Source organism: Eupeodes corollae, chromosome 3 (assembly GCF_945859685.1).
Source record: "Eupeodes corollae chromosome 3, idEupCoro1.1, whole genome shotgun sequence".
NCBI lineage: Eukaryota > Metazoa > Arthropoda > Insecta > Diptera > Syrphidae > Eupeodes > Eupeodes corollae.
This window is the reverse complement of record NC_079149.1, coordinates 109154608-109180304: the sequence shown is the minus strand read 5'-3', so window position 1 is coordinate 109180304 and position 25697 is coordinate 109154608. Positions and strand designations below refer to the sequence as shown.

The 25697-nt window shown below is 33.1% G+C and overlaps 2 protein-coding genes across 4 annotated transcripts in view; one reads left to right on the top strand and one right to left on the bottom strand.

Annotated features, from left to right (window-relative positions):
• Window positions 1-15650, bottom strand: part of LOC129952394 (activating transcription factor of chaperone) — a 59428-nt gene extending 43778 nt beyond the window's left edge. For both annotated transcript variants that reach the window (XM_056064948.1, XM_056064949.1), the window contains exons 1-3: window positions 15490-15650; window positions 8955-9215; window positions 8768-8884 (exon numbers count right to left, since the gene is read on the bottom strand). In XM_056064948.1, the coding sequence (XP_055920923.1) occupies window positions 8768-8884; window positions 8955-9108 (271 nt within the window). In that variant the 5' untranslated portion in view covers window positions 9109-9215; window positions 15490-15650. The remainder of the gene's footprint in view (window positions 1-8767; window positions 8885-8954; window positions 9216-15489) is intronic.
• A 6074-nt stretch (window positions 15651-21724) lies between these two features.
• Window positions 21725-25697, top strand: part of LOC129949599 (transcription factor SPT20 homolog) — a 56828-nt gene continuing 52855 nt past the window's right edge. The window contains exon 1 of one of the 2 annotated variants that reach the window (XM_056061154.1): window positions 21725-22998. The gene's annotated coding sequence lies outside the window, so the exon portion shown is untranslated. The remainder of the gene's footprint in view (window positions 22999-25697) is intronic. The other variant, XM_056061155.1, reaches the window with a different exon arrangement.

Below are 25697 nucleotides of genomic sequence, written 5' to 3'. Positions count from 1 at the left end.
GTAATATCATCGGAAGTCTGGATATTTCAAAGGAGGACTGGAAATATCAAGGGAGGTCTGAAGATTTCAAGGTCTGGAAATATCAAGGCAGGTCTAACAAATTAAGTGATGTTTGGAAATATCAAGGTAGGTCGGGCGATATTAAGGGAAATCTAGAAATATCAAGGGAGGTATAGAAAAATCAAGGGAGGTATGGAAATATCAACAGAGGTCTGGAGATTTCAAGGGAGGTCTAGGAATATCAAGAAGGGTCTGGAGATCTGAAATAAATACAAATTTAATTTCAATTTTGGAGAAAATCTTAATTTTGAATTTATCTATCATTTTTTCATTAAATCAAGTTAAGTCTAGAAGATATTAACTTTACAATTTTTTGCTTAAAAAGGATTTTTTGTACAATGCCCTTTGTTATAAGAACGCAAGCTATTACACTATCTTTAGCTATTTGTCCGTTTTTTAAAACAACTAGAATGCGGGTGAGGAGGATTGTAGGTTTTTATAAATATTGTTACTTTTTTATTTTAATATATTAAATTAACAAAATTATTCCCCATTACTTCAGGTTCATGCATTTTTAGAAAAAGTCCAGACAGACAAAGATTATCTGAAGCTGGCGGAAAATGAAATTAAATTTTTTGACAACTTCACTATTTCAATGCAAGTTGTCTTTTTTTAATGGAAAATACGGCTCATTTATCAATTGATACCTTTTTATCTCCACTGCACTGTTTCAATAAAATACTATTCCACTTTAGCTATCATTGGTTTTTATCATTGAACATTTTGTAAAAAATAAAATAAAGCTGATCCTTATAGATTTGTTCTCCTAAAAAAAGACATCATTTAACCCAGAAGTTCTCTTTTAGTTAATTTTTAATTTTTTTAATAGTAAAATCTTTTTTATGAACAGCCGATTATTAATTTCACATCTCGGAACAAAATCGATGCACTGAAAGCGATCCATTTCCTTTATAATCACACCTGTCAGTTGTGCTTTAATGATCAACTCTAACCTCAGATGCTTGATTCCAATCAGGAAATTTGTATCGAATGCCAGAAACGTTAAATGAAAACTATAACCAAGCTGTCAAAAAAATTTCAATAATTTGTTTCAATGATGATGATAGCTAGAATTGGTCCCTTAACTCGTTCTTTTGTCCCGTTTTCTATCATTTTGGATGTACAAATGAAGTTTTGACAGTGAACGATGTTAAACGATAAAGACGTGGAACTGATCTCGAGCTGACTGATGGAAACTTCAGCAAACCCAAAACGACCGAATCGTATAAATCAGATATGATTACGTAACATACCTCTGCTTTATAACATGACCAAAGTTCTTAAAAGAAGCTAAGCAACAATAACAAAGCAATCCTAGTTTTCAGAAGCAACACTTATTCCAGTTTAATAGCCTTTTCACACCAAACCCAAAACCGGGTTTTCGGCAAAAAGTTTTCGAAAACCCGAAAATCGTTCACACCTAACATTTACACGTTTTCATTTGACATAAATTTATTTAACACCGGCTGTCAAATTTTGTATTGATGAAAAGATTTGTGAGCAGAAAGTTTTGTTCTTCTCAAAGTATTTGTGAAAAAAATGAATTCTAACCGATTCAAATTGATTTTAACGTAACACCAGCTCGTCTCGAAAAAGGGTTTCAACAGGACTGCAATTTCTCCATGACTATCTCTTAGGTTTCTTCCTTTGAAGATTCGCCTGGCTTGTCGAAAGGACTAAGGATCTTCTTGATGTTAGCATCGCTGTTCAACAAGGGGCGATAGCCCACTGTTGTGGTTTTATTTACTGAAACAACGATTCCCTCATGTTTTTGCGCAAATTTTCCTAGCCCGATGCGACATAGCCTCCACCAGAGATGATTTTCTTTCATACTTATTCTGCTCCACAAATAAACTTATCGCCTTTCTCATATCTCCCAAATCCAAACGAAGTTACCGGAAAGTCCTTTCCCAGGTAGTAAGCGAAAGCGTCAAATATATTTGTGGCGACGAGTTCGGAGACGCATCCCTTGGAAACGTTATTTCGAACTATGAGCAAGTTTTCCTCGTCCTTGGGGTCGTCATTCCAGTAGACATAGTGAATTCCGGTTCCTCGCTTAACAAAGAGCGTTTGAAATCCTGGAGGATCATAAAAGAACCGCCAGTTTCGAAAGGTTTGTTTGTTTAGTTCAACTTTGAATTTCAACTAGTTTTCGAGATGTTTTATATAAAACTTGTGGTTTACCAAAAATACATGGGAAAACTTGAGTTTTCGATGTAGGTTTTCGGCCAAAACCGATAATTTCGCGAAAACAGGGCTTTGGAATTGATGTTTTGTTTTCTTTGTTTTTGCTGTGTTATGACTTAAAATTGTTTCAATCACTTATGTAGATTTTTTATATAATAGGTCGATGATCACCAACTTCTCTTATCCTGAATTGGATGATATAAATACCGAAGACATATGGTTTTAACAGGATTTCGCTACGTGCCTCACAGCTCTAACAACACAGGGTTATCTCGCTCCGACGCGACCAGAATTGGCCACCAAGATCCTGTGATTTTAACCCTTTAGTTTTTCTTGTTGGGGTTTCTTAAGCCGCGTAGGTCTATGTGAGAAGCTGAAAACCGTCGCGGCCATCAAAGACAACATTATCTATGCCATAGGTCAAATTCATCCTAAAATAATCGAAAAACAGGACCTTTCGAATGTGCCACCCGCGTCGTTCATTTAATCAAACGTCTGGCTGAAATATGTTAACTCTATAATGTATAGAATAAATTCCCAATAATTGTAATCATCTAAAAGATTTTTACCAGAAATGGACCATCAGTCGAATCCGAGTTTCCTTGCTTCAGCAGACTTCAACTGACAGCAGAAAAATTCGACTGTATGATATCTCTTCAAACTCAACAGACTAACCCTGGAAATTAACCCAACCCATTAGTGAGAGCCTTCATGAGCCTGATAGCGTGAAAACATTTATGGAATTAAAATGAATGACGAAGTAACATTCATGAACGATGATAATCTAATCAGATTCTGTGAAATTGCAACGTCAATGTTTCTGCTAATAAAAATAATAAAATATATTAAAAAGACATTCTCAGTATGTTAATTTTGAATGATTGGATTTAAGCTTCAAACCTAACAGAGAAACTTAAAAATTTTGAAAACAAAAAGTAACAAATAAACTTTACCATCATCTCGCCTTAAAATTCAGCCTAGAAGTTATTTGTATGTAGAAAAAAAAACAAGAAAACCTTTATGCATTTCTATCCGGAAATCAATGGGATTATAAATGGATTTAAAGAAACTGCTCAACATGTAATTTATATTGTTTGAAATTGAATTGAATTTAAATTAACGTGTTTGAGCATAACATATGCCCGAGGTTGACAGCAACACTTTAACAAGTAGTGGGTTCCAAAACACTCCTATAGATGAACAAAATAAACGTCTTGCAAGTAACTTACAGCCCAGAGTGACTTTATAATTCATAGCTTTAACCTTAATTCTGCAATGCAATCAAAATGCAATTCATTTGTTATCCTCCCACCTCCACCACTATACCTGAAAATGTTTTTTTTTTTTTTTAATATGGAATAACGTGTCAAATCAATTTTACAAGTAAGTTAAGTGACCATTTTCCGCTACACTCATGATACTTTTCTAATAGTACATAATTTTTTTTCAATTTATGCAGTTTTTTCTTTTTCCCATTACAACAACAAAAATCAACTCAAAACACAATTCAAGTAGGAATTATTTATTAAGTGGTTCATAGCCACATAGTATTCAAATCAAGTACCCATGAGTATCAACGATATTTTTAAATATATCATGAACAACAATAAATAATTATTATTATTGTGCGCACATGGTTTACAGTCTGGCGCTACCATCTGTACCAACAGCAGCTGTGATTTTAACATGAAACCACACAAAACTTTAAATGGTTGGTTTTACAATTGCACAGTAAAATTTGTAGCGCGCGTTAAATTTATCACTTAATAATAAATTGATAGTTATAAGAAACAAATCAGATCAAAGTTCTCCAACAGCAGCAGCAGCCGATTGGACATGATGCCAATTAGAACGCTCTTACACTCTTGTATTTCCTTAAGAAGAATGTAAGAATTTGTTGTGTAGACATGAATACAGTAGACTTTGTCCTTGTTTATCAATGTTTATTTGCCTAAAGATTGATTTATCGATTGCGGCTTTCATTTAAGAGTGTTCAGTTATGTTAAATTAAAAATCAAATCCATAACTGAGTTCCACGAACTTGCTTTTATCACGCAAGGTTTTTATTTTAAATAGTGGTTTGGAATTAATGAAAAAGATACAATAGCATTTGACATGTTGCAAGCTAGGGTTTGGAGAAACAAAGAAAAAACAAGAACCTGTAGCTAGAAAAAAAAATTATTTTAATGGAAATTATTGATCGCTACTTTGTAAAGTAAGAATAAAAGTCTACCGTATACAGTACAAAATTTGTGAGAAAGAACATAAATCTTTATTTTACAAAACTTCGGTTGCAAAACATTCAAAAAAAAATTTAAATTGGAATTAAAAATGTTTTCTTAAAATCAAAAGGCACAATTTATATGTACTTAATGAAAATTGCAGAAAGACTTATTTTATTACTCTTGAGTAAAGCTAAAAAAAGGAAGAAATGCTCTTGCAATAAATACATTGACACAATGTGTTACACAATGCACCCAGTTTCTAGCAACTCACAAATCATGGATAGTCAAAAAATGTATAAAATCTTATACCATGGTAGAGTGTGTCAAGGTAAAACTCGTAAAATACCCCTTAGTTTTGTTTTCCACTAATAACTTATTTTATTTGTTACCAAGACTATTGCGATTGTTTTTATTTTTTTTTAACATGAAAGGCCCTAAACGCGTTAACTGCTTTAAACCTGTTTCGCAAGAATCTAACTAAGTGTTAGCAATAAGAAGAATGAATTTTCGTTTAATCTTTCAGCAGCATATTTTTAAGGTAATTTTTATTGGAAACATGTAGCGATCTAACCTGATCTTTTAAATAACTTCATACATTTTCAATGTGTTAATGTCAGTTGATTACGGACACTTTTAAACACTTGTACAACAACACTTGTACTTTGTAGACTTTGTGCTTGGGATCATTATTTTGATAGCATGATCCCAACTATGCACTAGCATTATTTAAGTTTAACTTTTAAATGTTGAGCTACATGTTTTGGTCCATTATTCCATCGATGAAATATTAATTTCCTACACCTGAAGCTGCACTACAACCTCAAACCATTACTGATCCACCACCATGCTTAATCGTCGATCTTAAATTTCTTTGTTTAAGCTCTTCGTTGGGCTTACGCCAAACATTTACTTTGTCATCTGAGCCAATATATGTCATTCAATAAGTAAAATCTTTGCAAAGGTTGTCAACTTGTTGATTTTACTTACGAAACGTTTCTTTTTGGCCAGACCTCTATTATAGTTTATTTTCTTAAGATAATCCAAATGGTCTCTGGTCGCTTTGGAGGCTTTCTCCTTAAGATATTTTTCAGATTCTTCAGCCAGCTTGAGAGCACTCGTTTTATGCACCCTTCATCGGAATCATTAAACAATTTCTACTTCCATTTTTTTCCATTTACTGCATCGAGGAAACCAATCACATAATTTGGATTTTTCAAACGATGCAAGCATTATTCTATCCTTCTAATCTTGTAGTTTTCTAAACTTGAGTTCAGTTCACACAGTTGAGCAAGATCTTTTAAATTTATAAGCTGTAAGTTTGTTTAACAGAATATAAAGAGTCTTAAACATGATAGACATTTAAAAAACCCCGCTATGTTTCAGGCCTGTAATGCTACAGCGAAATAGAAATTTAAACCCCCCCCCCCCCCCTGAAACAATTTTCAAATATAGAGATTTTTGTATGAGACACACATACAAAAAAGTAGTATACTTTACATAATATCCTTTTTCTATTTCTTTTTTAATATTCAAAATTTAAGACAAATGCGAAGAAACCATAAGGTGTCAAATTTTAACTTGTATAAAAAATGGGAGCGTATCGGAATCCCGCTTTTTAAAATTCCGTTTTTTAAAAATCCCGTTGAAAAGTTTTAAAATCCCGTTTTCTAAAATAACGATTTTTTTAAATCCTGCTTATTCAAAATCCCGATCATCTAGAATCCCGCTATTTAAAATCCCGACAATCCCGTTTTTTTAAATAAATAACAATAGGACTCAAAGGTTTGAATGTTAAATTCGTGCGAGGGATAGCAAAAAAAGGGATTATAAAAAATGGGATCAGAATTATGAAAAGCCGGATTTTAAAAATGGGATTCTAAAATCGGGATTTTAAGGAACAGAAGTATAATAACCGGGATATCGAATACAAAATGTATAAGAAAAGCCAATGTTAAAATTTTCATACAATCTGTAGCAATATTTTGGTATGCAATTGAGCTTTACGTATGTGCGTCGTAGGAGGCTGACAACTCCTATAATCTTTACACAAGTTAAACATTAAACTAAATCAAACCTAAGGACCTGTTTTCTAAAAATATATACCATAAACAATGTTTTCTTTAAGACGTCAATCAATTGCAAAGTGCACAAGATCAAAATACCAAATTATTGCCTGCCTTGGTGGGACCTTTTTTGTCTTTGAGTATTAAAAGTTGCGCATTTTTTATGGACAGCTTGTTACGAGTTTTTAACCAGGAACAAGTGAAAATACACAACAATTGAAATACATTAAAAAAACATACTTACCCTTAAATATGATTATATTTTAAATTTACTATAAGTTCTTATTTTATTTAAAGTTCAATTCCCTTTTGTCCAGGAACGGCAGTCAGTTAGGTGCTGTCGTAGCTTTCTTTCTTGCAAAAGCTATGTTTATTATTCTTGTTCATTGCATTTTTTGTATCGAGTTTTGCAGTAGGTACTTGACAACTTTGAATTTAATTTTTGAATGTTCCCTTTCACTAATCATAAAATAGTCATTGTCATTTATTCAGTAAACTGCACATTTTCATTTTTACCGAAATTTGGAGTCGCAACTTTAGGAGCGTTACCTTTAATTTTTGCCCTGGTAAACAAGCAATAAAAAGTTTAGTGCAAAAATTAGAATCTACATATTCGTTGTGTGATGTTGTGTCAGTGAGACAATGATATGATCAAAGTGTCGAAAATCCGTAGAAAACGATCCTAATCAATCAATTTTATGGCGTACTCTGTCTGAGGATCTTGAAATTTAGAGAATAGAGAAAATTCGCCAAAATGATGAACTTCATCGTAAAATCAATTTTCCGTCACGAAGCTCATTTAAGGCTCAAAGGATTCAAAAAGTATAATCCACAACAGCGCACCTTACTTTACTTTACTTTAGCTAGCGCTACAGCGCATTGTGCTCCTGGGCTTCAAGTAATAACTTTCGCCAGCTTCCTCGATCTCTAGTTTACTGTCTCCAGTTTCGAATAGCAAGTTGACGTGCGTCTTCCTCAACTTGATCACAACCTTCCTCTCGAAGATACAAAGAGATCCTTCATCCGCCTGGGAGAGGGTAAATGATTCTGCACCATACAGCAAGACTGGGATGATTAAGGTTATGTACAGTGTCTCTTTGGTACTTTGCGTTTGATCTCCGCGCTGATGTCATTTGCAGCAGTGCCCAAATAAACAAATTCGTTTACCATCTCGAAGTTATATTTGTCAATTTTCACGTTTTGACCAAGTGTACGGTTTGAATCGACTTCTTCTTCGTTCTACTTCGTTTTGTCCTCATTAATGTCAAGACCCATTTTCTTCGCCTCAGACTCTACATTCATCAAACCTGCAAATCCAAGATATTGTGAGAATATTTGAAAGATGGTGCTGCTTGTATTGGCGTTGGTGTTGTGCACCATTCTTTCAAGAACAATATTGAAGCAGCTACATGACAGCGCATCGCCTTGTCGAAGTCCTCTGGTGGTTTCGAAGGTTTCGGCTTCAACGAGCACCTTACAATCAATTAATTAAAGTACTAGTTTGATGAGCGTGTTATCTCAAGAATTGGTTGACTCGTTCATACGACTAAAGGCCTTTATATTTTTTTCTTTGGGGCTACATTAATTCATTGGTTTATACCAAAAAGCTGAAGGCTGGACGTTGGAAGACCTCGGTACGAGCAGTCATTACAAATTGGGTACAAATAATCGTTCGCTGTTGAGTTCCACTCATAAATATTTTAATTGTACTTCAAGCTAATGATAACGTTTTTGAAATATCACAAATAGTTTGCGTTTCATTGAAAAAAAAGTTGTCAAGTCCTAATTGGAAAAACGTTTATTAGACGCTTCAGTCTGATTTTTTTGTAGCGTTTAGGGAAAGTATGATTCTTTTCTTTGTCTCTTAATTATTTCTTTTTTTTTGTCTTTTAGATATTATTTGATGTGATATTTATATTTTCATTAAACAAGCTTTCTGAGAGCTTAAACGTACATATATTGACTTTTAATTTTCAAACAAATACTTAACATTTTCCAACTCTACTCTTATTAAGTAACGTTCAGAAGTCCCTGATGTAGATTTTACACTTTTTCAACATTTTTTGTCTTTCTTTTCTTGAAAAATAGTTTAGGACTGTGTTTTTTACGAATACCGGAAATAAATCTTAACTACTAGAAATTTAGAAAACATTAATCTACTGATCTATACTTGGCCTAATCAACATCTTTCGTATTACTTTTTATATTCATACAATTTTTTTTATCACTTACCTTCTTTAACATCAAACTCAAGTTCGAGAATGATTTCTTCGCCATGTTTGAAGTGTTCATCAATTTCTGAGGGATTTAATTTAACATCTACATTCTTATGATCTACGAATAAAATATCTAAATAAAAAAAAAATATTTTATTTACTACAAACATTTTGTATAAAAATAAAACAATATAAAGATTTACCATTTGCAAAGTTATCTTCTAATAGCCAAGACTCTACCGATTCAGAAATCGGAAAGAGCTCGCTGCTGGGCGGCGATGTTGGTTCCATTTTTCCGTTCCAATATAAATCCTGTGGAAGGGCTAACGACTCCAGGGTAAGATTTTTGGGAATCATAATTTATGTCCGATGAAAAAGATGTATTAAATGGTATTTCTATTGTTAAGAAATCGGAGTCGTATCCAGATGGTGAGCTTGTTTGGTGTAAGGGCGCCATGGCGGCACTATAGAAAAAAAAAAAGAAGCAAAATCAAATAATATAGTAAAAAAAAATACATTTAATAACGTCGAAAATTGTAAAAAATGTAAATTCTAGTTACCAAACACTCATTTCGATCTCTGTGTATTAATCTAAAATGTATATCGCCAGTAATTTTTAATACTTTGACTGCTATCGGAAGGGCTACAGACCGGAGCTGACCCCCAAAAAACAGGCATATTAATATTCCTGCCACTTCTCTCAAACTACTCGTAACTTAAACTTCGTGAACAAAAATTTGCTTTATAAGTTCAAAGAACTTAGTTGCAAACTGAAGCGTTGGGTTCTGTACCTTCTTTCTTTACTTTTTTCCAAATGTTTATTATTAAGTATATGGGTCTATGAGTACATTTTTATATTTTTAATAAAGGACAATAGTATTTAGGGTTCTACGACCTAGATATTTACTTGACATTTTTCATCCTTCTCCGTACTCGCAAGATCATTTTCTTTAAGAAATTTGATATATCACATAAGTCTCTAAAGGACAAGTACAACACGATTGCCTATATCCATAATGTGCCGATGTCCCACCCTAACAAAATTGACATAACTACGATTTTTCTGCTGGACATAACGAGGTCATTTTAAAGATGTAAATTTTGAGCATTTAGTTGCAAATCGACAACACGAGCACAGGAAATGAGTCTACGGGAAAAGCGATTGGTATTTACCCCAGTTTACTAGTAGTATGCTGTGCACGTTACCTGACTATGATACAAGTTTTTTTTGCCAGCAGAAACTAGAATTTACATATTTTTTGAGCTTGATCTTCTTATTTTCCCTTTCACTAACATTTTGTTTTTCATCAAATCGTTCAACCTTTTATTATATGTTAAATTTCTCTAAGCACCCGATTAAAAAAACCATACGAAGTTTTTTTTTAACTCGATTGTGAGTAAATGCGGCTCAGCGGCTTTTTTAAGGTTTAAGTCAAATAGAGTACTTTAGATTTTATCTAAAGCGTCACTTGAATTCTATCACATTATAAATGACTGAGCAAACTCTAACAAAGTTAAATCCCTTCAAATTAAATACTCAAGGAATGTTTTTTAAAATATTTTTTTTAGTTTTTTCATATATCTTGGGCCCTATTTTTGAGGTTATTGCTGTGCAGGCATTTGAACGATCGTGAAAGATTTAGCTTTATGACACTTTTTTTTCATGCCCATACAACATTTGCCTGTCTATAATGCCGTCTATAAAAACCAACTCATTCACACCTGCAGCAGTAATGTAGAAAACTTCTCCGTTATACTTTCTCCACAAGGTTATACGGTCATCAGGCTGAAAAACATTGAATCCATCCTCACCAGATAGACGACGTGAGCCCAGAAAGCCTTTGGCTTGCCTTTGTATTAGATCAAGTACTCGTGTTGCCTTTCTTGTTCAACTTCAGCAGCAACAAGTTGATATAATTTCTGGATTTGTTTCGGCTTTTCGGACAATCTAATTGCGTTTACGACTATTTACGATCCAAAGACGAACTGGATGGTTTTCACTTTCAGAGCAAGACACACCCTTAAAACAATTCACTATGCTCAATGGTGCATCGGCTCTAATAATTATTTTACCAATCTTTGCATATGATTTGCATTCTAATTTTTATTCAGATGGGTATCAATTATCTGTTCATTCTTTTTTTTAACTTCAGAATTTTTAAAAAGGTGTTAACAAGCCTCAAACTTTCATAAACCTTCCAAATCTTTGAGAAGTATAACGTTGAATTTGAGTAATAGGCACCGATTTTTCAGTTTTTTATGTTGTGACTTGGGTATCTAAAGTCGCGATTCTGTTGAGGTTACCGGCTGCGATAACGGCGGCAAAGCAGGCTGTGATACCTCTGGCTGAGGTTCTAAAATACCTGAAACCGGTTTTGAGTGCGGTTCCGTATCATATTCTTGGCTGGAACTCCCTATTATCATTTGTTTTGCTAAAAATAAAAGTGAGCAATAGTAAGCCCAACATCATCTCTGAAGAAACTTTGGCCCATAGCTGTTTAGCAATGGTATGAGTTGACCCGACAACTGACGAAAAATCCAAACATGTTTGGATTATGTCGGTTGATCGGTTACTATCGGGCGTTATAAGGTGATGGTTCCGAGTTCGGCCGACAACGTTCGAGCAATTCGGCTGATGACGGATTAGGTGTACGCGAGCCATAATGCCCAGGAGAGTTCGCTATTAACAGACTTCAACATTTTTGGAGGGATGTAAACACTCTTACCCATTACAGATCTCTATTTACCCCAGCAAAGCACGGATTAAAAAAAAAAGATCTACCATCACAAAACCTTGTAAAATTCGTTAGAAAACTTGGTATGGTCTTCACTGACATCAGCAAGGCGTTTGCCAAATATTTCTCTTAATTTTATAGTCTTCAAACGCACCTGCTTAGGTTTTTCTTAAATGGATTACTTTTTACTTTGAGAACCGTGAATATAAAGCCCGACTAGGGTGCGCACGTTCCAATCCTATTCTAACCACTTCTGGTGGGCTCCAAGGTCGTCATTTAGGTCCTCTTCTATTTATCCTTATAATTAAAGACATGGTCATTAAACATTCTAAAACATCTCTTTACTACGATGATACGACATTTTTTTAAATCATTGCATGTAGACATTTCTCTCCTTCAAAGAGATCTCAACAATTTCTCAACCTGGTTTACCAAAAATTGCTTTTAACTCAACATTAGCAAATGCCAGACAATGACTTTTTTCCTTGAGTGCCTTAAAACAGCTCCCCGTTATTTCTATCTCCATAACCATCCCATACATATGGTATGTAATGGTAGTTTTCATTTTTAGGGCGGGCAAATGCTCGCATGTCAACCCTAACGATCTAAGACCTATTAGCCTATCATCATTCATTCTCCAAACTCTGGAACGATTGATTGATATCCATGTACGTAATAGCATTGTTAAGAGACTATAGATGTCTTAGCATGCTTACTGCAAAGGGAAATTGGTAGAAACAGCCTTGCACACTCTGGTAAGAACTATCGAATACTCCCTAGAGCAAAAGGAATTTACTAAGGTGGTCTTCCTGGATATTGAGGGCGCTTTCAAGAACGTTGACAAATCCGCTATCACTTCTGCTATGACGGCACTAAACGTCGAATACTCAATCTGTGAGTTGATTAATCTAATGCTAAAAAGCAGGATCATCAACTCTAAGATGGGGGATTTATGTACTAAACGGTCTATCGGTAGAGGCACTCCGCAAGGTGGTGTTCTGTCCCCTCTCCTGTGGAACATAGTGGTGAAGGAACTACCAATATCCCTTGAGGGGGAAGGCTACAGAGTGGTTGCATATGCCGATGATGTTGCACAGGGGAACATCCTAATAGACTGAGAGACCTCCTCCAAAATGCACTCAATATGCTCACTAGATGGGCTGATCACTGCGGACTTAGTATTAATCCGCAAAAAACAAACAACGTCCTTTTTACACGGATATACAAGATCACAGTAATTGTACCTCCTTCAATAAAAGGTGTACCACTACTTTTTACCAATGAAGCCAAATATCTTGGTCTGATATTCAGGAAAGAGTTAAAAAAAGCTACAGCAGCTCAAGAAAGCCATAGGAAGGAAATGAGGTTTTCAACCTCGCTTAGCCTATATACACACATCGGTCATCCGACCAATACCTATGTACGGGGTGGCAGTATGGTGGACTGCACTGAAGAAAGTCACATACTACGACAAACTCAGCAGAGTCCAACACACTGCATGTCTCTGCTTTGGCGGGGCATTGAGAACCACACCTGCAGCAGCATTAGACACTCTCCTCCATTTGACACCCCTCGACATCTTCAGTAAATAAGTGGCAGCGAGTACAGCTATAAGACTCAACACCTCATCTCAATGGACCAACAACAATGTGGGGCACTCCATCATTTTGAACCTCTTTGGTTCTATACCAAAGCACATAGACTAAACTATTCCAAAACCCCAATTTGGACAAAAAACTTCCAGGTATCCATTCCATTCAGAGATGAATGGGAAGACAAAAAACTTCATTTTTATACATATGGATCCAAGAGAAATGAGGGAGTTGGCAGTGGTGTGTACCCAGAAAAGCTTAATCTAAGCATCTCATTCCGCATCCCTAATCATTGTAGCGTCTTCCAAGCGGCCAATTTTGGCAATCAAAGAGGTTCTCTCCTGGCTGAGAGAAAACGTGATATCAACTTCTGATATCCGTATCTTCTCTGACAGTCAGGCTGCTATTGAATTCCTTGACGGTGTCTTAACCAAAAGTCAAACGGCCCTTGATTGTCGATCGTCTCTTAAGGAGATGGCGCAGCAATTTAACATTCACATATGTTGGGTGCCGGGCCACAGAGACATCACGGGAAATTGTAGAGCCGATGAACTCGCTTAAAATGGAAGCGTCATGCCTATTTCTCGACCTTTTATATGACCGTAAATTAAAATGTGTACTTTACATTGATGAAATAATTCATAGGGCCGACTCTCCATAAGGTTTTTTAAAAGGTGGTCCAAAGAAATGTCTAACCCTTAAGTGACCCGATCGCTTAACATGATAATTTTCCAACCTTGACATGAAAATGCGTCTCAGGGATGGTCTCTATATTAAGATATACACATAACAGGAACAGAAATCATCCTTCTTTGGAAAATTATGACCGGCTCCATCATAACATAGAAAAAAACCTCAACTCACTACAAGAAACGTATAGAAGTTGCTAACATACTTTTCATGAATTGCCTTCTCTCTGGTTCAGTCGACTGGTCCTCTGTATATAATTCGATTTGTTTTAACACTGACAACCGTAACCTGAGAAACCACTGCCTCTTCTATTTACCAAACCACCACACCTCCTTTGGCCTTAACGAACCTCTGACCAATTTCTTTTGGTTAATCAATTCGAATCCAAATGTTTAATTTCAACATCAGCACATATCTATAACCTCAAAATTAAGAATCTTCACTTTACGTTCTTACTCCATGAAAATATACCAATTAGCCCTTCTCAGCACATGCCCATTAGACACATGCTGGCTACAGAAATCATAATCAAGCCTATCGTTACATTGTTTCAGTAAAAGTTTATCAATAACTTAAAAAAGTCCCTGATAAGAAATTAGTAATGGAATATAGGTACATAAATAATATCAGAACATACAGAATAAACCTGCTTTAAAATTATTGTAGACACTAATTATGATTTATACCACTGCGGAATAAATTTTTGGTTGAACCAGTGATTAGGTGGGGTCAAGAACCTCCTTGATCGTCTGGAATTTCTAAAATTAGTTTGCTTAATCAAGCACAGATACTTAAGTCACTCCATAAAGCATTTTTTGGATGTGCTATTTGTAAACAAGTAAATAGGTATCTTTAGTTGTTTGACCTGCTCCGCTTATTTGTTTGCTATTCATAATAATGTATGTATAACATGTGCCCCACTAACATTCGATGCATAGAGAATTCAACATTGCAAAAAAAAAACAATGCAATCGAATGTATTGCTTTGCACACTTGCACTCATAAGCGTTTTATTGCGAAAACAAAAAATTGAAAACAGTACCACCTTCCTCCCATAACCCGTGTGTCGATCATCTAGATGTTGTTTTGGCGCTTGCTGCAATTCAACTTTCATTTCACAAACTTTCGAAATGCCAGCCAATTCATATCTACCCCGTAAGTAGGTAGTTTACATTGTTGCCTACACGCTCCAAGGAAACCCCAAACCCCACAATCAACCCAAGCCACCAGCCGCATACTTGTTGTGTAACTAGTCTGGGAAGGGCGAAGGGGGAGCACCAATAAAGCATCAACCAAAAAAAAACTGCCAATTATTTTGATTGAATATTTTTTTGGTTTGATATCAAATTGGAATTTTGTTTCTTGTTTTTGCACAATCGAATTGAATGACACTGCATCTTTAGATTATTGCGTCATCCATGTTTCCAGGAAAACAAAACAATGACGACACATTTTAATTTGATATTCCCATACAGCACTTTATCACAATTCATATTCTCAATTAATTCATTTTAATTTCATCAATATTCTATTAGAAATTGGTAATTATAAAAACATATTTTTAAAATGTCAACAACAAAAATTCCATAGCAAATCGTTGTTTCACTTGACTTGACCCAACATGGCGGCGGCGGCGATGTAATGTAATGCACTTGTAAGTGTTCGTGTTTGGTTTGTCGATTTTTTAAAATCAAAATTTAACCAAGAAATTTTATACTCACATTATTTTTGAAAACATTTTTAAATTATTTAACTTGTGTGGCACGCGGGGTGCGTTTGTTTGCGTTTTGCAAAGCGATTAGAAAGACATTTTTACCGTAAAATAAATTCAATAAACACACTATAAACTTTATTCTTTTTTGATGTCATTGGGAAAGATGGCTAGTTAGGTGAAAACCTCCGAAGTTAGCTTCGGTTGGGAATTTTTGCGAAATTTCTTCTTCTTCTTTTTTTCTTGAGTTATTTTTGACGTTTAGCTAAGATTGAACCTATGAGGAATTTTCAAAAATTACAAATCGAACAAGTCTTTTGCTTGGGCGTTGCTTTCATGCTTTTGATATTTATTTAACAAGGGAAAAATTAAGTAGAAGTAAAGTCACAATTAAGTTACTTGGAATATAAATATCAGGTAAAATTCAAAAGAGCATCTAACAATTACTGGATGGGTTTAACTAGAAGTTTATGTGTTCAGTAACTTATTGGGTGGATGAAGCACCAAATAAATCGGATAACTAACAGGCAATAGAATTAAAAACTATGGGCAGGTTCAAACGACATAAGGGACTTGAAAGTTAGGTAATTTTCTAGTATCTGAGTGGCCAGCTGCCAAAAAATTGACTTCAAGGCAACTTTAATGGAAAGTTGACTGGAAAGTTAGTCACGAAAAATTTCCCTAATTATCAAGTCAAGTATACTTCTATCAACATGACAGTTGATAATGTTTTTCAATTCAACTGAAAGCTGAACTTTATTAATCTACGATTTTTTTATTTTCTGCACAACTTCATTAAATGATTTCTGTAAAATGGTTCCTTGTCAATTCTGAAAAGAAAAATTATTTCTTTACAATACAATATATATGTTAATCATGATGGAGTTGTAGCTTGCCTGAGGAGTGTTTTGTAGACAATAATTTTGTTTCTACTTTTTATACTATGAACTTAAAGTAGAAGTTTGCTAAGTAAATTTCTGAATTTAAAATTCATGACACTTGAAATTAAATAGATGTTTTGGTCGAAATTTACGTTCAAAGAATGAAGTTGGCTGTAAATGAAGTCCCTTGTGTTGCCTGAACCTGCCCAATGACATTCTTAATTTTTATTTTCAATTACAGTATTCCTTACTTAATTGCATTGGAAATTTTGTCAAACTGTTCGGTCAATTATCCGAAGGTTCAATAAACGGAATACCTTTTAATTGACCAAAGTGTTCAATTAAGCGAAACCTGAATTGGACCAGTTGGTCAAATAAAAAACAAAATATTAATCGCGATTAATGCTACTGACCACATGCCACATGGTGGTAGCCGTGGCATGATGGTTAGTGCGTTGGACTGTCATGCCAGAGGTCTTAGGTTCGATCCCTGCCTATGCCATCTTAAGTCTTTTCATGGATACTGCCTCTTGCGAGGAATTAACAAATTCTCCAAGAGTAACTCTTGTCATGAAAAAGTGCTTTCTCAAATTAGCCGTTCGGATTCGGCATATAAACTGTAGGTCCCCTCCATTTCTGACAACAGTACTCGAACACAGGAATGGTTGAGAGTTGTAAGTCACTAGGCCCTAGTTATCAACGGACTGTTGCACCACCAATTTATTTAATTTAATGCCACCGACAACGTTACGATCACAATTGAAATTGCAAATACCAGAAAACAAATAACATGTAATTGTCATTTTAAAATTTGTTATGAAGTCAATTTTAGTGCTTCTAAGTAGCAAAAACTTACTTCGATTATTAATAAATTTATTGATTTTGGCTTGCTTCAGTTTTTTACTTGCATTTTTGAAGATCAATTAAGCGAGTAATTAATTTAAACATTTTTCAAATAACCAAACAAAGCTGTTGTTTGTCTAGGGGATATTTTTGAAATTGATAAATTAAATTAAAATAAATTAAGCGGAAATTACTGTAAAAGAGATATTCTATTTGACACCTTAGATGATGAATTTGATGAATTTTTTTAGGTGTATGGAGCCTCTACGAAATTGTGTAGTCTGCATTAGAACGGACGTTAATGGAATCTTTCGACGAAGTCGACCTCCGGTGCATTTTTGTTTAAAGAAAGAAGCAGTTTATTATCTTTGATACAATATGAAATTTCTACACAAAGCTAAGTTAAAAATTATTGACAATTTGAAAATGGAAATCACATACCTCAAAGTAAAGAAAATTTAAAAAATCACAAGCGCACGAGACGAAAATAAAAGTGCTGCTAGAAACAATTTGATGGATAATTTTTTTTAATTATTAGTTCAATGAGTAAAAAGCCAAGATTTGTTGTTGGTGTTGTCTTTCCACTTTTTCTACAGCGGCTAATAAGGAAAAACGGCCCACCCTAACTTCATTTTATTAGACAAAGCATGGGAAATACAAAAAAAAATGTTAAGCTAAACTAAAGTTTTTTTTATAGATTAGTGTTTGGTGTTTCAACTTAAGCTAAACATACATAGGTTCAATTATAGAAAGAGGAAACGCATAACAAATAACAGAGAAGAGAAAAAATTTCACTACACAGCTCTCATATAACAGTTTTCTTAAATATTTAATTTCCGTTATTTGTTATGTCTCTTATTTTACATTATTTATTCATAAGAATGCATTTGCGTTAGGTTTTGAAACGCGTGTTATTCATTCATAAAGTTAAATTTTGCAAAATGGGTCCTTACACTTCAATAGAGCTCCGAAAGTTAATTATTGAACACTATAAAACGGAAAAAGTCAAAGAGAAATAGCAAAAATTGTTAAAAAAAAAACCTCGTGAAACAGTATATATTATGAAAAGGTTTCGGGAGGAGAAAAGAATTATAAACGAGTCAAAACGAAGTTAGAAGACGATCTTTTCTGAACGTGATGAATGATGGATGGTAAATTAAACCAAACAAAATCCTATACTGAGTGCTCCAAAACTTAGAGACATGGTGGAATAATATCTTAAGATTAAATATCATGTAGAAACAGTTCGTAAAGTTCTACGCAGAGCAGGATTAAATGGTGGGATTGTAAAAAAAAGCCATTCATTAGCCAAAAAAATAAAAAGGTTCGATTGGAGTTTTCCCACAACTACGCAATGAAAGATTTTTCGTTCTATTTACGGATGAAACAACATTTTTAGATCAGATGGTAGGGTCAAAGTATGGAGAAAGCCGAACGAAGAGATGCACCCAAAGCATTTGCGTCCTACAATTAAACATGGTGGTGGTCATGTAATGGTTTGGGCTGTGTGCTCGGCTTCTGGGGTCGGTACCTTACATTTTATTGAAGGTAATATGGACAAATATACGTATTTGAATATTTTGAAAAACAATTTAAAAAGAAGTGCTGAAAAACTTGGGATTGAAAAATACTTTCCACTTTTACCAAGATAATGATCCAAAGCACTCGGCTGGAATTGTTAAAGAATAATTATTGTACCACTGTCCAAGGGTATTAAAAACCTCAACGCAATCCAATTAGAGGAGTGGAATAAAATAAGCCCTGATTACACCAAAAATCTTGTAGAATCTATTCCAAATCGTCTTAAATCTGTTATAAGACAAAAAGGATACCCGACCAAATACTTCAAAAAACTTCAATACGCTCTTACCATTCTTCTTGCTACTAAAGTTTTGTAGGTCCATTTTCACTGTTTGATATTAATTTTTTTGTAGTTATTTTATTATTTTTTGTTATTTTTTAAATCGAAATGTTGAAATATTTTATGTTTTTAAATAAAGAATACATTATCCTATTGAAATGAACAATTTCACTTTTATATTATTGGGTTTTAGTAACATTTTCTTAGAAAAAAAATTCAGCTCGGTGTGGGCCATTTTCATTGTGAGCCACTGTAAGTGCCATTTTTAAATTCTTCGTTTTTCCTTCATTAATTTAACAGTAAGTAATTAAGTAAGTTTTTGAAGTGCAATAACTTCCAGATTTGTCTGTTATTTTCTTAAACCGTTTCTGGCACAATAAATTAATATTACTTAATTTGTAATATTGCTGAAGCTACTTCATTTAGGGCTTGTTGTGTTTCAAGATTATGATGGGCTTACTAAGTTTACAAATCAGGGCGTAAGTATTTGCTTTGCCTTTTTGGGAGTTAAGTAATTTTTCGCACTTTAATTGATTTCTTTTTTGTTTAATATGTAAACAATGGGACTTTTCTTGGGTTAACCCTTCTAAACTAATAGCTTAATAGAAATCAAGAATACCTGTAGGGAATGCTATAAGCTTATATCTCAAATGTGCATGTATCTTAATCAATCGGGTTGATAGTGACATCCATAGCTTGGTTTTTTGTGGAAAGGAGCAATGATACAGGTACTGAAAAATCATTCTTTTCAAAATGTTATGATTTTAAGATATAAAGAAAATCCGTTTTCTGAGCTTACCAGTTGTGTCTTGGATATTGTCACTATTATAGCAGCTCGGTATAGCCTCTACCGACAGTAAAAATTATTGATTTCACTTTTTCATCAGCTGGTGAAATAGCAGTTTATTTTTTCCAAATGTCCCTTTGATGCCCTGATATTTCGTTCTTAGTATTTTGAAAATTTTGTAGGATTACGTTACTTTGTAAATCTTTTTATTTTCTATGATACTTATCCTTATCTCATCCTTGGAAAATTTTAAACTCCGTTTTCCGTTGTTTACTATTTTTATTTTATATTTCGAAAAATCCAAATTGGAAAATAAAACACAATGACATTTTTTACAATTTTTTTCCTTAGCTTCCATTTGTCAAAATCTTGCCCACTGGAAAATTGGAATAACTGACAAATAGTAGTTAAACAATACATAAATTTATGAGAACCACAATTTGCTAACACGATGATTTAAGTGGTGAGTACCTACTCAATGGCCTGATTATGGAATTCGCAGCGAATCGTTTTGCTATCAAGTTTTCCATTTTTTAATTATTGCTTTCACTTTCGCCCTCTTCGTTTTGAATTCGAAAGAAAGAGTGTTTATTATTATTCACTGTTCGATGTCGTGGATTCTTGCTTAATTGTAATTATAAAGAAATGTAAGTTAGCTTTATTTTAATTTATTTAAATATACACCATAATTGATTCCATTTTTTAAATTTAATATTTTTTATTGAATAAATCACCGGAACTTTCACAAATTCAATCAATTTAAAACAAAATTTGTGGAAAGCTGTCAAACTAAAAGTATCAAATCACTGGAATATAGGAAGAAAAAGTCAAACCAAAAGTATCAAATCACTGGAATATAGGAAGAAAAAGTCAAACCGCGAATTCGTTAATAAGGAATTACGACGCGAGTCGAATATGAAAGGTCAAATTGAAAACTATCCGCCGCGAACCTCATTATCAGGATCCAGAATTTTACTTCTACATTGTGAAACTGATCCTTAATGTATGATTGCTTCATTGTATATTAAATTAAAGGATATCGATTAAGAAACACAGTGGTACAGACGAAAATGTAGATCTTTACTAATTTTGTCAAGATGTTGGCTGTCGAGCGTCAATCGAAAATGCTGTTTTTAAATAAGCTCTGTTCTAAATATATGCAATTTTGAAAAAAAATTCACATGAAATTAGAGATATTCGAAAACACGCAGAAATAGTTAATTTTGACATTTCCTCCCTGTTTTTTGTTCAGTATACTTGATTTTTTTTGTTTGGGTTTTCTTTGATTTCAGTGCTCAAATGCAAAAAGTACTTTGCATATACCCAAACTCGCACCCACCCCAAATCCTGTAACGATTCCAAGCAGGGGGTAAAATGCCCCTGCATACCGTACTAATTCAAAAAAAGTAGGGTTAAGTCCGAAAAAAAAAATATTTGTATGAGTTTGAGGTGTTTCCTCGCCTTAATATTTAGAACATGTTCTATTGAGACCTCCACCTAACTAAAGAAAAAATCAGAAAGAATTTCGTGCTGTGGTAATAGAAAGTTGCCCAAAGATTCTCTGTGGGTCGCAGAAATAATTTCACACCAACATTTTATAGACTGTAATATATTTTTCCTCCAATATCACATTATTAAACATTTCCTTTTTAAATCGTTCACTAGTGTCCTGCTACCCTTTAGATAAGTGACTTAATGTATAATCAAATCAAACACACCTCGTGATTGCTATTCCCCGCTAGAGAGCTCTATAAATAATTGTACTAGATTGAATATTCAAAAAAACGTACTAAACTACAAGAAATAAAAATATGATTAGAAACTTCACAATTTTCCGTACAAAAAAAAACCATAGTGAATTTCTGTTCAACCAAACAACTTTGCAATTTTTATTTTTATTTATATAAAACCCATTTGTTTCTATTCAAAAATAAATCTTAAAATTGTACAAAATAATTATTGAATTCTTGTATCCTTTTCATCCGAAATAATATCATTTATAATGTTTGTGGAATTGTTTAAAATGTGTTTTAAAAGAAGTGGAAAAACAATCAAAACATTCGACCTGAATGACATTTCTCTAGATATCTTCTAGCTAAAGCTACCAACAAGGCAGCAATCAGTAGCAACTAGCGACCAACAACCTAACGCCAGTCAAGTAATAGGTTAATTTTGTTATTGCTTCTCCGTTTCGCTTTAGAGTATCTGATCCGCTCCGCCTGTTAAACGCGTAAACGAGTATAACATCTAGTAGACTACATCTCTTCAAAACAACTCACTCCAACCTCATAAGTTCATAACATTAGAATTTATTAATCATCTTATAAATGAACAACAAATTCCATAACTCCATGCTCAGCTGTTTATCCGCCGTGGCGTTTCGTTTGTCATCGTTGTCGCTGTCGTTTTCATCGCCGCCGCCGTCGTACAAATCGAAGCCAACCACTTCATCGTTATCTTCGCAGTCTTATGGTACAACGACGACGACAACGACGGTGTCAGCAGAATCGAGGACGTTCCTTTTCGTATTGTAGTCAATTCGACGGACGACGACGGACAACAATCACGACGTAATTTTTGTGTGTAGCTTTTTATTTCTCAAATATATTTCGAGAGAGATATTCATTTTTATAAAACTACCCCATCGAGTTGGTCAACAACTCTGGAAAACAAGTGTAGCGAGGTTAGAGCTAGAGGCCTAGCAGAAGTAGAAGCAGAAGCAGACGACGACGGGCAACAAGTGTAATAAAATTAATTAAAAGAAATCTTCCGAGAAAAAAACGTGCGTTTTGGAAATAAAAGTCATCTACAAATCCATAAAGTGTTTGTTTAATTATTGAGATTTTTCTATGCAAAAATAGATTAATCAAGTTTTTCTTGTTACAAAATAAAATTAAAAGAAAAAGAATTAAGAAAAAAAAATGTAGTGCGCCCTAAAAATAACAAAATGTGCAAAAATAATAAATAATCGATTTGTCTGCTCGAGTGGTGTGAAAATAAAATAAAAGAGAATTATTGTGTTATTTGTAGTGCCATTATTGCTCAACCTAAATAATTAATAAATTAAGTTAAAATTCTTGTTATTTAATAGATTTCAAAATAAAAATAAAAACAAAACCAACCAAAGATACCTACAACAAGTTTGCAGTGAGTTTTTTTTATTCCATTTCATTTTAAACTTTTAACTTACTTAAATTTGCTTATAAAATACCTACCATGCGTTCATTTTACGGTTTTGTTGGATGGATGAATACGTAGAGGGGAAAAAAGAAATCTATAAATTGATATTTAAGCAAAATAAAGAATAAATATTTCCGCCTTGTTATGAGATTTTGACTCCATCACAAAATTATTATCGTTCCTTATCAATACAGAAATAAATAAAAAAATAATATGACTTTCCTAGAAGAGATGAAGTTACAAAAACAATTCCAAAGGGAGGAGGTACGGTGTGTTTTTGTTTTGCTGTATTGTTTTTGTTTTTTGTTGTTATTTTGACAGTTTCTGTTGCGATTCATGGTTGCCAGGTGCGTGTTTAAGAAATTTAAGATTTCTTTTGCGTTTAAGGGGATGTGTATTGGATTCTTGTAAGAAACTAAATTTACGTTTTGGTTAATAGCATAGGGACTTAACTTTCCTTCAGCGAGGAAACATTTATTTCTATTTTTGACATACAAAACACGCAAAAAAACATGTTTTGCGATCATTTTTGAGTACAAAAAAAGGAGGGTTAAGTCAAAAAAAAAATATTTTTTCTATGACTAAAAGGTGTTTTCTCGCCTTAATATTTAAAGCATGTTTTATTGAAATCCCTAACTAACTGTACAAAAAACTCATAAGAAAATTCGTGCTGCGGCAATGGAAAGTCGCTCCGATTTTCTTCATTGAGAATTTTGTTTCGAGATTAAAAAGCAATTAAAAGTGTCAAAATTGTAATGTTTGGGGTAAAAATGAAGCTCATCAGTTAATTTAATTTTAGTTTTTCAATGGTAAAATCGTTTTCAATTTCACATCTGAATAAAATCTTTCATTTTTCTTTGTATTCTCACCTGTCAGTTTTAATTTCAATGATAAACTCTAACCTCAAATGCTTGATTTTTATCAGAAGATTTGTGTCTAATGAGAGAAACAACAAATTATCAATTCAATAACTTCTTTAATTAAATCATTCAGTAAGCGAGTAAGTAAATAAAATCAGACCAAAACTAAGTTTAACTAGAAAAATTGACAGTTTAACAGATTATATGTTAACAAAATATCAGGAATAATTATTGAAGTAAAAACTGAACAAATGGTGAAGTAGGATTTGAATTTTCTTATTAAATTCTCATAGGATGTTATTGTAATGGGTCCGTTTTGTCAAATTGAAAATTTTGACATTTCTCGACGTTTCAAGGTCCCTAGAGTCGAAATAAAATAGCTCAAGAACCAGAAGAGATACCAACTTCAAATAAATTTTGTTTTACAGATAATAAGGCAGACAGATGCAGAAAGAGCTCTCAAGTAAATTTCGTGGGTGGTTTTTTTACCATAGCAGTTTGAAAAAGAGGTGAACATTTTGGTTAACCCTAAATATCTGACGAATCAAAAACGCTAGAGACTTGAATTAAATTTTATATAATATATTGTAACGTGATATCAAAGAAGTATATTTTTTGAAAAAAAAAATCCATTTAACTGTTTTTTTTTTTTTAAATCAAAAAAACTGAAAAAAAAATTGTCACCTCCAAAATTTTACGACTAAAATATTATCTCCAAAACAATTTTGTGCAACGAAGAACAATGTTTTTGACATTTGATAAAGTTTTGAGAAAAATCGAATTGACATTTTTTTTTATAAAAAATACAAATCTAAAAAAAAACATTACATTACATTAAAGTTGGTAAAAATTGAATATCGATTCAAACATCTTTTCAAAAAATTGAAATTTAGGCTTCAAACTTATTTTATCTTATAAGAAATATTGTTTCCAACATTCAATGTTGAGAAAAATCAAATTGACAGTTTTTTTTACAAAAAATAAAAGTTGGTAAAAATTGATTTTCGACTCAAATATCTTTTCAAAAATTTGACGTAATAGCTTCAAACTAATTTTTACTTATAAGAAATATTGTTTTCAACATTCGATAAAATTTTGAAAAAAATCGAGTTGACAGTTTTTTACAAAAAATAAAACTCTAAAAAAAAAGAATACTAAAACTTGGTAAAAATTTACTTTCGACTCAAATCGATTTTCAAAAATTAAAAATATTGGCTTCAAACATATTTTATTTCACAGAAAATATTATTTTCGATATTCAGTAATTTTTTATATAAAAATCCAACAGTCAGTTTTTTCATAAATAATAAAATCTACAAAAAATAGTACGCAAATTTGGTAAAAATTGATACGAGTACATAGAGACAAACTTTTAAGAAAGACAAATCGTTAGACGCCTCTTTTCTTTATCTTTTTTTGATGACTTGTCGAGATACTTTTTAGGTTTTATTGTAAAAGATAGTCGTACTACAGTTGAATATGAGTCCCAGAAAATTTAGTAGGACTAGACACAAGTTGAAAACATGCATTTAAAAACAATAAATAAAAAATTGAGTTGTCAGCTCATTTGAAAAAAAAACACAAGTAATAAAATTAGCAAATATAATTTAAAATAAATTGTATTTTGTATGTTCAACACTACTCTACGAACACACCCACCAAGCCTAAAAGAGAATTTTAGTATGTATTAACGTCTGAAAATGAAAAAACTTGAAAATTGATTTCGATACTCAAATAAAAGTAACTCAATCAGCGCCAGGATTTAGGATTAATATTTTTCTGTAGCGATTTTTCTGCATTTGTTAT